The sequence below is a fragment of the Chrysochloris asiatica genome, unplaced genomic scaffold (genome assembly GCF_000296735.1).
Source record: "Chrysochloris asiatica unplaced genomic scaffold, ChrAsi1.0 scaffold00019, whole genome shotgun sequence".
NCBI classification, from domain to species: domain Eukaryota; kingdom Metazoa; phylum Chordata; class Mammalia; order Afrosoricida; family Chrysochloridae; genus Chrysochloris; species Chrysochloris asiatica.
The window spans coordinates 6,839,712-6,852,678 of NW_006408537.1; the positions used below are offsets into that span (position 1 = coordinate 6,839,712).

Genomic DNA, 12,967 nt, shown 5'->3' on the forward strand with positions numbered 1-12,967 from the left:
AGAGTCTGCGACCAACTAACCCCCGCCCCCATCTTCCCACATAGGCATATTAAATTCCAGACATCAAGCATACAGAACTGAATAAGCACTGAAAAAAAAGTTACAGATAGGAGTGTCCTCTAGTGGTTCTTAGTGGAAGATACCAAGATAAAAAGCCCACTGCCACTTGGTTGATTGAGACTCATAGTGAACCTGTGGGGCAGTATGGAGCTGCCCTGTGGGATTACCAGTACTGTGCAAAGGTGAACTTCCAACTACTTCTCCTGCCTTTTGGTTGGCAGCCAAACACTTGGTTGCTGTGTGACCAGGGCACTCAATTAGAAAAAATTCCCACAAAATCTAGAATACAAAATTTAAAGTTAAAAAAAAAAGTTTTGAGCAAGTTTTTTTTGCTCAAAAAAGAACTTGAGCAAAATGTCTCAAAAAAGAACTTGAGCAAAATGTCTCAAGTTCTCCAAGAAGCAGTAAAGCACACAAAATCACGAGATGAAGGATGAAGGATTAAGGACCAATCTAAAGCAAAACACAAAGAACAGACATTTCTTTTATGGAGGCCAGATTTATGGAAAGAATTGATGATTTTCAGATGATGACATTAAATATGTTTGAAGACAGCAAAAGGTACAGAAAAAACAGAATAGCAGGGCTTCAAAAACAGAACAAAAAAATGAGAGTCTCAACATTAAACATTAAAATGTTTTTAAACCAACAACAACAAAAACCTACAAAGAAATACTAGAGTTGAAGGATAAAGCAACTAAACAGGAAAACCAAGAGAAGCACTCAGTAATAGAGTTGAACAGACAGAAGATAAGATAAATGAATTAGAAGACAAAATGTATGAACTTATCAAGTTTCAAGAGAAAAGAACAAAGAAATGGGATTCAAAGAAGAAGTCCACTTTTTTTTTTTAAGAAGTCCATTTTTAGAATTACTAGAATCACAAAGGATTCCAATGACAACAATAAAATCATAGAAACAATTTTGCAAGAGATAACCACAGAGAATTGCCCAGATCCGAACAGAGAACCAAGCCAGAAAATGCAGTATGCTACGTGAACCCCAATTAGAAGAGATACAAACATATCGACTTTGTGACAAATTCTAATAAAACCAAATACAAAGATAATCCTGTAAGCAGCAAGAGAAAAATGCAATATAACATACCAATGGGTTTTCATAAGAATCAGTATGAATTTCTCTCCAGAGAGCAATGGAATGACATATACAATACTGAAAGGAAACAATTGCCAACCAAGAATGTTTTACTCAGCAAAATTGTCTTTAAAAAATGAGGTGGAAAGCAAAACATTCCCAAACACACAGAAGCTCTGGGAATTTGCCACTACCAGACCAATTCTGCAAGAATTACTCAAAGGAATACTTCAAATGGAAAAGCAAGAGCATTAAATAAATGCTTGTTCTCTATAGACAGAAAAAAACAAAAAAAACGAGGTATCTCTCAAAAAAAGGCAACAAGAAAGGCAGTCATAAGGATAAGTATACTTTTTTTTTAAGGGAATAAATTCAATAATGAAATCCTGCAAATAATACAATGAGTTGTAATAAGCAAGCACAAACTAAAATAATCAAATAAAGGGTGTATAAGATGAGGCTTTCTACTCCTGTCAAGATTTACAGCCTTGGAAACCCTGTATAGGGTCGCTATGGGTCGGAATCGACTCGACGGCACTTAACAACAACAACAATTGTTGTTAATAGAGACGCATTAACAGAAATGGGAGTGGGAAGAGCAAATCAATTACAGATTTATAGTGTTACTGTTGTATGGTAACTGCTGTTCATATGTAAAACATTGTTGCTTTTATAAGTTGTATAATGTAATATATGTTGTAACTATTAAGAAATCACCAGAAGAAAGGAGAAAGATAGCAAAAAGGCACATCACAAAAAAGCAGTCAAATACAAACAAAAACCGAAAACTCAGAATAAATCAAAGAAGATAAAAAACACTCAAAACACAAACAGCAAAATGAATGAGGTAGATATTTTATTTTTAGTAATAACTTAAAATATAAATGGTCTAAACATTCCATGCAAAGAGTAGAGAGTTTTAAAATGCATAAAAATTAAATAAATATATAAATAAATAAAAACAAGAAGCACACCTTTACATAAGAGTAAAAATAAAAGAATGGAAAAAAGTATTCCATAAAACCAGTAAACAAAACAGAGCAGTGATGGCCACACTGATATCATATAAAATAGACTTCACATCAAAATCAACTGCAAGAGCTATAGAAGGGCATTCATTTTCATTACCTAATAACAAAAGCTAATCCAGCAAGAATGTATCAAAATTATAATCTGTATGTACCTACCAGCAATGCCCACCACTCATCTGCCATGCTTGTATGTTGCTGTGATGCTGGAACATACACCACCAGTATTTTAAATACCAGCAGGGTACACCATGGTGGACAGAATTCAGCTGAGTTTCCAAACTAAGACACACTAGGAAGAAGACGAGGCGGATTATTATTGAATGGTTTTCGCCACTGAAAACCTTTTGAATAGCAGTGGAGCACTGTCAGATAGCACAGGAATGTTCAATACTGAAACAGTATGAATAACATCAGAATATGATCAGATATAGTGCTGGAAAATTAGCTCCTCAGTTTGGAAGGCACTCAAAATATGACTGGGCAAGAGCTGTCTCCTCAAAGTAGACTTGACTATTATGGACTAAAGCTTTTGAAATCTTCATTTGCTGAGATGGTAAGGATGGTGAGACATTGTTCCATATTCTTTGGACATATTATCAGGAGAGACCAGTCAATGGAGAAGAACATCATGCTTGGTAAAGTGATAAGCAAAAAAGAGGAAGAGCCCTAACAATATGGATTGGCACAGTAGCTGTAGCAATGAACTCAAGTGTAACAATTATTAAAAGGTTGACACAGTATTAGGCAGTGTTTTGTTCTATTGTGCATAGGGTCACTATGAGATGAAACCAACTTGACTGCACCTAACAACAACAAACAGCAATGCACCAAACTATATGAAACAAATCTTCTAGTTATAATTTACTGGATACCATGCTCTTACATTTTGCATTTATCACAATAATAAAAGACCTACTATTCAACTATTTTGTACATTAATGCTTTACACAATGACAGTAATGAACACTGAGTTGCAAGACAAAAATAATGCTGGCTGTGATGTTGTAAGATTATGTGTCAACTTGGTGAGACCATGGTTCTCAGTTGTTTGACAGTTATACAGTGCTGTAATTTGGCAGTTATGTAATGCTATTCTATCAATACCTCCATTTGCTGAAGGGGCACAACTCAAAATTAGGAGAAATAGTTGCAAACATCCATTAATAATCAGAATATGAATTGTACAGAGTATGAATCTAGGAAAATTGGAAGTTGTCAAAACAAAATAGAACACATAAATAGTAATATCCTAGGCATTAGTGAGTTGAAATAAACTGGTATTGACCATTTTGAATCTGACAATCATAAGGTATACTGTGTTGGAATGTGAAATTGAAGAGGAATGGCATCGCATTCATCATAAAAAGTAACATTTCAAGACCTATCTTGAAGTACAACACTGTCTGTAATAGGATAATATTCTTATGCCTACAAAGAAGACCAGTGAATACCACTATTATTCAATTTTGCACCAACCACTAAAGACAGTGATGTGAAATTGAAGAAATCTACTAATGTCTTCAATCTGAAACTGATAAACCATGCAATCAAGGTGTAATGATAATAACTGGTGATTGGAATGTGAAAGTTGAAAACAAAGAGGAAAGGATCAGAAGTTGGACAATATAGCATTGGTGGTAGAAATGATGCTGGAAATTGCTTGATAAAAGTTTGCAAGACTTATTCACTGCAAATACTTTTTAAAACAGCATACAGATGGGATGCGCAGATCAAATTGACTACATCTGTAAGAGACAACAGTGGAGAAGCTCAATATTGTCAGCCAAAATAAGTCCAGGGCAGACTGTGGAAGAGACCGTGAATCGCTCAGATGCAACTTCAGGCTGAAAGTGAAGAAAATTCAAACAAGTCCACAAGAGCCAAAGTACGACTTGAAGATACTCCATTTGGATTTAGAGACCATTTCAATACTTTAGGCTATTTGATGCATTAGAAACTAATGGTCAAAAAACAAAAGACATGTGGGATAACATCAATAACATCATAAGAAAAAATGTAAAAGTTCATTTAAAAGATAGGATAGAAAGAAAACAAAAATGGATGTCACAAGAGACTCTGAAACTTGCTCTTGAGTATAGAGAAGCTAGAATGAATGAAAAAATGTAGAAGTAAAATAGATCATCAGAAAATTTCAAAGGACAGTTCGAGAAGATAAAATATTATAATGAAATGCACACAGACCTGGAGTTACAAAATCAAAATGGAATAACACATTCAGAATTTCTCAAGCTGAAAGAACTAAAGAAAAATTTCAAGTCCTAATTTCAATACTGAGGGATTCTATGGGCAAAATATATAATGATTCAGAAAGCATTGAAATATAATGGAAGTGATACACAGAGTCACTGTACAAAAGAGAAATGGTCAGTGTTAAACCATTTCAAGAACTAGTAACACATAAACAAGAACTGATTCGTACTGAAGGAAACAGTACAAGATTCACTGAAGGCATTGGAAAAAAAACAAGCCTCCAGGAATTGATGAAATACAAATTGAAATCTATCAACAAACTGATGAAGCGCTGGAATCACTAATTCATCTATGCCAAGAAATTTGGAAGATAGCTACCTGGCCAACTGATTGGAAGAGATTCATATTTGTGTCCATTCCAAGTAAAGGTGACCCACGGGGTTGTGAAAAGTATTGAACAATATCATTAATACAACATGCAAATAAAATTTTACTCAAGATAACTAAAAAATAGTTTCAACAATACGTTGACAGGGAACTGCCAAAAATTCAAGCCAGATTCAGAAGTGGACATGGAATATCATTACTCCGTGGGATAACTAGAGATATCATTACTGAGATCAGATGGATCTTGGCTGAAAGCCAAGATTACACATAATGGAAAGGAACATTGCCAGGTCCTGTGCCATACTTAAAATTGTTGTTACATTTGAGCCCATTGTTGCTGCCTCTGTGTCAATTCATCTTATTGGGGGATCTTGCTATTTTTCACTGACCCTCCATTTTATCAAGCATAATGTCCTTTTCTGGGGCCTGGTCCTTTCTGATAACATGTATGAGAGATGAAGTCTCACCATCCAGGTTTCTAAGGGGCATCCTAACTGTATTTCTTTCAACACTGATTTATTTGCTCTTCTGGCAGATCATCATACTTTTACTATTCTTTGCCAACACCATAATTCAAATGGATCAATTCTTCTAAGGTTTTCTTTCACATGTATATGAGGTGACTGAAAATAACATGGTTTGGATCAGGAGCACCTTATTCCTCAAATTGACATCTTTTCTCTTGAACACTTTAAAGAGGACTTTTGCAGCAGATTTGCCTCATTTGATTTTTGATTGCTGCTTCCATGACCATTAATAGTGAATCCAAGTAAAATGAAGTCATCGTGTTATTAATCAGTTCAGGCGTGTAGTTTTTTGTTTTCTATATATTGAGGGGTAATCCATATTCAAGGTTTTAGTCTTTCTTCATCCTCATTAGTACTGCAAGTCCTTTTCAATGAAGAAAGTTCAGTTGTGCACATTGTCATTTCCTTTACCTTGAAGGGTAATCCATACTCAAGGTTGTTCTGTTCTTCCTTATAAGTACTTCAAGTTCTTTTCATTTAAAAATGTTAAAACAACCCCTTGCAAGATTGAGACTCAAGGGGAATACAGGAGCAGGCATGTGGTCTTGCTCGTAACCACACTGGTCTACTGATAAGGGAAAGTGGAGGAAAAACAGCAATGAAGTTGTGACCTAAGTCTGACCACGTTCAATAGACTCCTGTTAACCTGGATTGAGACCTGGTTGGCCAGGACTATGGCAAGACCCAGGAACTCCTGGGCCCAGAGACATGGACATAGCCACAGAGGACTAGAGTGGAGAGTGAAGCATCCAGCTGATATGAAGTGAGGAGAGATGCACAAGAACATACTTGCAGATAGTACACATTTGACTTGGCTTCAATGGCTGGATGATCAGAACTCTACTAGATGAAGAAAGAAGAAAAAAAAAAATAGTAATTTGCTACAATTTGATGAACTTGATCTATACTTATGGATGTAGTAGCTCAAAAGAGGGAACAAATCTTTACACCACCTCGGTACACAGGGTTGACAGGGATTGGTAACTTAAACATTGGCTACACAAAATGGGGAGCTACAAAAGCACGAAGTGACTGGCTTACAAGCTTTCAAGAGGGATCCTAGTTTCAGAGGGTGTGTGGAAGGTAGAATCTCCACTGAGTAGTTTCCAATCTGTCTGGACAGGGCTGATGAAAGGAGATGGGGATAAGACTCTTGTGATTCAATAGTGAATAATTGCTATCAGGACTGATTGTAAGTATTGCAAATGTAAAGGTAGATGTTTGGTAACAAAAGGACGGAAGTGGTTGATCTTGCAGTCTAGGAGTGGAGGACCCTGGGACCATCAAGGGAGAAGAGTGGAGTGCAGGACTCTATCCAGAGAAACAGTGATGCCAGAGATGGAGGCAGAGACGATGACATGGAGAGATGGAGCTGCTGGGGACTCTGGACTCACGGAAGGAGATGGGCTGTGTGCTGACATCTGGGGGGCCAGGCTTGCGAGGTGTATCCTTTGGTTGTTTGAATGGTTATACATTCCTGAGTACTTCAGTGTACATAAAAATAAGAAAGAAACAGAGGGAGCAAATGCTGTTGAATGATGATGCATGGAGGGGATTGCAATGAAACAAACTATGATAGGATAAATGCAAAGCTGATGTAAACTATTACTCAATTGACAATAAAAACTTAAAAAAAAAAAAGATGTTAAGACAAGTCCATGGGAATCAAAATATTATCTTGAGTAAGTCTCAACTAAATCTAGAGACCATTTAAAGAAGAGATTTGATGCATTAGACACTAATGAACGAAGACCAGTAGACTTGTGGGATAACATCAAGAACATCATATATGAGGAAAGCACAAGGTGGTTAAAAAGACAGGAAAAAATGAAAAGAACAAAATAAATGTCAATGGACACTCTGAAACTTGCTCTTGAATGTAGAGAAGCTAAAATAACTGAAATAAATGAAGTGAAAGATCTGAAAATTTTCAAAGGGCAGCTCGAGAAGACAAAGGATTATAAAAAGGGAAGAACACACTCAGCATTTCTCAAGCTTAAACAACTTGGGAGACATTGCCAACAAATCTGTGCCCATTCTAAAAAAGGTGACCCAATATAGTATTGAAATCACTGAACATATGGATATTGCAAGCAAAGTAGTATACTAGTCGGTAGAGATAATGTACAAGTACTTACATACTCGTAAGTGAAATTTACTTGTAATTTTCTACACAAATTATTTGTGGAAACCCATAACTATTGCCATGGAGTCAATTCTGACATATAGCAACCCTGTAGGTCAGAATAGAATGGCCTCTTTGGTGGTACAAAACTATAGAACTTTACAGAAGCAGACTACTACAGCTTTTTCTCCTAGAGTGGCTGGTGGGTAAATCTGGAAATGGAAATAACAATGTATTTCCAATGTATTACAATGAATACAATGGTTTACATATACAAGTAATGCACATATGAGTATTCATTAAAGAAACAAGTATGAATACTCCCCAGACAACCAAAACCTTCCAAGATTGGTTTTCTCAGTTTGAAGATTGGGGCCATAGTTTCATGGGATGACTCAGTTAACTGGCATAATATTGTGCACCAAAATCATGATCTGTATCCTAGTGAAGTTAGTAGCATCTGAGGTATTAGCTTGCAAGCAGTCACCTAAGACACAACCACGTATGTAATTGCCAGGCACAAAGCAATAAGAAGGTAACCAAAAGTTCAGAGAATGAACAAGTGTACATGAGCCACAACCCCATGTACCCTGGCACCAGAATTACATGTTGCCTGACTACCACATCCTGTAACTATTAAGGTTATGATAGTTGATCGTAGATAGAATGTTAGGAAAAGAAAGGAATTTATATTCTTACTTAAAAAACAAAAAACAAAACAAAACAAAAAAACTCAGGCAAACTGAAGCCGTAGAGAAAGAGGGCTCACTGAGATTATTACCCTGAGACATTCTTTAGACCTAGAATCAGCCACTCCCCTGAGATCACCTTTGACCAAAATAGTAAGAGTGCCACACAAAATTTCACCTTTAAGGTTAGCACCCTACTAAAAACCATTAGTATGAGACCAAAAGGTCAACAATTTCTCAGAAGCAAAGATGAGATGATAAGGGGAAGTTGTTGTGAAGTGCCATAGAGTCGGTTCCAACCCATAGCGACCCTGTATAGGGCTTCCGAGGAGCAGCTGGTGAGCTTGACTGCCGACCAAGCAGTTCAAGCAGCTTTGCAGTCTGGTGCATTAACCCACAGTGCCATACCAGGACTCCAATAAGGGGATAGGGAGTCTATAAAACTGAAAATAGAACAAGACACAAAGAGAATATTGACACACTAGATACTAGTGGTAACTAATATCACCAAACAATTTGTATGGAAATTATTAAATACGAACCTGCTATGCAAACTTCGGCCAAAGGCTCAGTAAAATTTTATTAAAAAATAGCAAGAGAAAGGGAAAAAGAAACATATAAAGACAGATAGAAACAAAGAAAGAAAGAAAGAAAATGGAAGGAAGCTCTGGTAGAAGAAGCAGAAAAAGTGAACTGGGGCACAAGGCCAATGCCTGAGGGGAGGTTTGGGGACATTCCTTTAAAGTGACTGATATGTACATTTGGTCTCTTGGAAGTAGATCATTTTAAAACATATCAAAATAATCTCTCTTACAAAGAACGAATCTTATTTTCAATATCCCAATGGATAGTCTAAAGTTTCTTTTTTTTCGCCTTTTCTAATCTCTACATAAGATACAATTAATTATCTTATAAAAATTTAATTTAAACCTTTTTCATTTGGTGTTGAGAATATACACAGCACAACATACACCAGTTCCCCTGCTTCTTCATGTACACTTAGGTGACATAATCCCATTCTCCAAGGTATACAACAATTTTCATTCTCTTTCTCAGTTATTTTTATGTAAGCATTATTTTCAAAATAATTGATTTTTATAAGTAAATTATCTTTTAAATGGACTAATAAGTGAACAATAAACTCTTTAAATGTAAGAAAACGTATTTATTATTATGTAAGAGACTTGTTCCCACTTTCATAAAATTGATCCAATTTTATTAAAATAGTGACATAGAAATAGATGGCTCCTTAAAAAATAGCCACATTGTAACCTGCAGGGTAAAAACAATACATGACCTTTGACAACTCAATAGTGCTTTCCCCATTTTCTTTCAGATTATCCAATCCTACCTGACATCAAAGGAATTGCATTGTATCAAAATAACCCTACTAAGGAAATCACACTAACTGGATTTCGTTCCCCTTTCACTGGTCAGTTAAATATTAATGCTCTAAAATACTTTTCACTATAAATTTCCTCTAAGAATCCAGTGATTTATTTATGCAATCTCTTTTCTAGGGGAACTCTTCTATGCTTTCCTGTGTATAACAGTCACCTGTGGAATCCTCCTTTTGGTTCTTCTCAAACTGAGGTAACTGGTTTCAGGGCTGGACTGGAACAGAAACAGTTAGTCATGTGAAAGCACCTGTCATGATGGTAGAGCTTACAAAGGGTCTGAGAATGAAAGCTCCAATATGACACTAAATTACTTTTTATGTGGGATAAGTCCATGAAAACATAACTCTCAGTCTTCATCCGTAAGGGAAATGTGATCATAGGGTGTTTTTTACGTTGCATTTTAATAGTGCAGGCACATCACATGCTCCCCTAAATTAAACTATCAACCTTGTCCCTGACCATCCTAAAAAACCCAAATTGAATTTTTATTTATTTCTTATTCAAATGAATTGCAGGACTGATCAGTTCACATAATAGATCTGTTACGTACTTCATACGATTTATGTTACCCAAACATTTATTTGTCACTTTAACTTTATATCTAATGATTTTATTCATGCTGTAATATCAAATCATTAAAAGGGGCATTTCACGAGACCTCACAAGGGTACACACTAAAAGACGTATTACTGATGCCTGAAATTCATTCACTCTTTCCAAATCTTCCTTTACCTTGGCTGCCTTCATTGATGGAATGTAGCAATGCTCCAGTGGGCATGTAAGATTTTTAGATCTAAAGATGCATTGATTTATAGATTTCTAAATGTCTAGAGTTTAAAAGTTTTCTTATTTAGCATTTATAAAACAGATCTAAAAAGTGTTCCATTCTTTACTTCTAATTCTTAGAAAAGATTTAGCCACATTTTAAAACATCAATCACGTTCATCCTTTTATTACACACACACACACACACACACACACATATATATATATGTAGTTGTGGCTGTAGAGTTGGTTCTGACACAGAGCATCTCAGTATAGGGTTTCTGAAGAGTGGCTGGAGAGATTTAACATCAGTCTTGTGGTTAGCTGTCTGGTGCTTATCCTGCAGCACCATATCAGGTGCTAGTATGGTGGTGGTGGTGGTGGTGGTGGTTTGAGGAGTCGGTTCCAACTCATAGCGACCCTGCATAGGGCTCTGAGGCTGTAATGTTATGAGAGCAGAAAGCCTCATATTTCTCCCATGGAACAGCAAGTCTTGAGGTTAGCAGCCAGACTTGTAACCACTATGCTACCAGAGCTCTTTGTATTGTTGTTGTTGTTATGTGCTGTGGAGTCAGTTCCCACTCATAGCGACCCTATACGGGGTTTCTAAGGCTGTAAATCTTTACGGGAGCAGAAAGCCTCCTCTTTCTTCTGTGGAACAGCTGGTAGTTTCGAACTGCTGACCTTGCGGTTCGCATCCTGATTCGTAACCACTATGCTACTAGCGCTCCTTTATATATGTGTATATGTGTGCATAATTTGAGTATAATAAATGTTAAAGAAGAAATATACACACACCCATGTAGGTACACTATATTTACCTGTAAGTTTTTGCCTAGAGAGGAACAATGATACTGGATATTTCTCTAATCTCATGAAACTTGGACAGAAAGACTCAGCTAACTACAATGCATGTATTGCTCCTCCAAGAATCTTAAATGCTAAGACATTTACAAGATAGAATGAAAGAATGAAGTTGAGATGCCTAAGGCAATACAAAGGATTATGGGATATATTGAATGTATACTCAGCATAAGGAAATACAGAAGAAAATGTTAAAACAACCATACCACTTGTTGGAGCAGACTTTCTAGATATTTAATTTACTGACAACCAAATATAATACCATTCTTTTTTTCCCAATGCCTTAAGGTTATATTTGAATGAGAAGATATTTCATAAGTTTCATGATGCTTGTTGAAGGTCAAATAATTAGAATAGATTTCTAAGAGGGAATTTGTTATATTTTCCTTTACTTGGTATACATTATTTGACGGCATTGTTTATTTACTATTCCTGAATAGACATTTCATCACAAATACTAAGCATTTATTAGCACAAATGCTAAACATACAGTTTGTGATTCATAGCACAAACTGTTTTCTGGTCCAGCAAAAATCTAAATTTAATGCTTCTTTATCTTTATTGCTTAGCCACATATATTATACTTAAAATTCACACCTGCCACACATATAAACCCAGGAATTTTTGTAGATAAATATTGTGCAATGAAATAAATCGATAAATAAGGTTTGGGCTATTCATTATTCTGTGTGTGTTAACTATATCTTCACGTCCCATCTCTCCTACATAGAAAAGCATATTACTTTCCTGGGTGAAAGAGGAAGGGTTATTATAGATAAAATCTTGAATTTACAGTAGTATACCTTCAAAAGGAATCATTCATACTATTAAGTGCATTAAACAAGTAATTTTACATATTATATAAAATCAATCATGACATAATATGAAATGTGTAAAACCAGAATTAGGTAAATAACAAAGATAAAAGCCACCATGGAGGGAAAGAAAAACAAAAGTATCATCAGCAACAAAACTTATTTTATTCTCAATCTGGGGATAATAAGTAATGCCTTCCTAGTAAAAGGATACTGGCTACTATTTCATGTATTGTTCACTCACCTGGTGGCCAGGCCTGATGCATATGAATTTTCTTCTGAGTAAGGATTCAGAGTTTTATATTATTTGATGGCATGCTAAATTAAAATAGCTCCAATTCTTCTATGATGTTTACATCGAAATAAATAATTTGAGAATAAAAAAAGGGTTTTTTGTATTTTTTAACCTTGAAAATGATTACTTGGAATCACAGTTCAATGCATGCTGCTCATTACCAAGATCATACACTATTCTACTACTTGGGATTTTATATCCAGAAACCAGATTTTTTTTTTTTCTCTCTCCAGACACAGATTGAAATTATACTCTTTCCCAAAATATAAGCACACAAATATGTTTGTAAAATCTTTAAATTGTTACATCATTAATGTTTACTTCTACTTTTATATAGAATCTGCAAGATAACTAGTCAAACAAGAAATCCTTCATCAATCCAAAGAGGAGGCTTCATGATTCATTAAAAGTCATGGATCTTTAACGATCACTTCATTTAAAATAAATCTTTATATCCAGTCTACAGCGTATTCTATTCATATTCAATAAAAAATGTTAAAATTGATTTAATGATCCTGTATCAAGTATAATAATGTAACTATGGTGTAATAATATGGCATAATGATGTTAGATTTACTATTTTTAAGAAAACATTCAAGTAAAACTAAAGCAGTGTGATAAAACATTGGCACAGAATAAAAGTCTCCCTTGTGGACAGAAAGTGTAATCCCACATTGTATTTTTCATGATTATTCTTACTGTA

General features: G+C 35.4%; 1 protein-coding gene across 1 annotated transcript in view; it reads left to right on the forward strand.

The window, feature by feature from the left end:
• Positions 1-12,671, forward strand: part of GFRAL (GDNF family receptor alpha like) — a 109,924-nt gene extending 97,253 nt beyond the window's left edge. The window contains exons 7-9 of the mRNA XM_006835777.1: positions 9,462-9,557; positions 9,646-9,718; positions 12,602-12,671. Coding sequence (XP_006835840.1) covers positions 9,462-9,557; positions 9,646-9,718; positions 12,602-12,671 — 239 coding nt within the window. The remainder of the gene's footprint in view (positions 1-9,461; positions 9,558-9,645; positions 9,719-12,601) is intronic.
• The last annotated feature ends 296 nt before the right edge of the window (positions 12,672-12,967 follow it).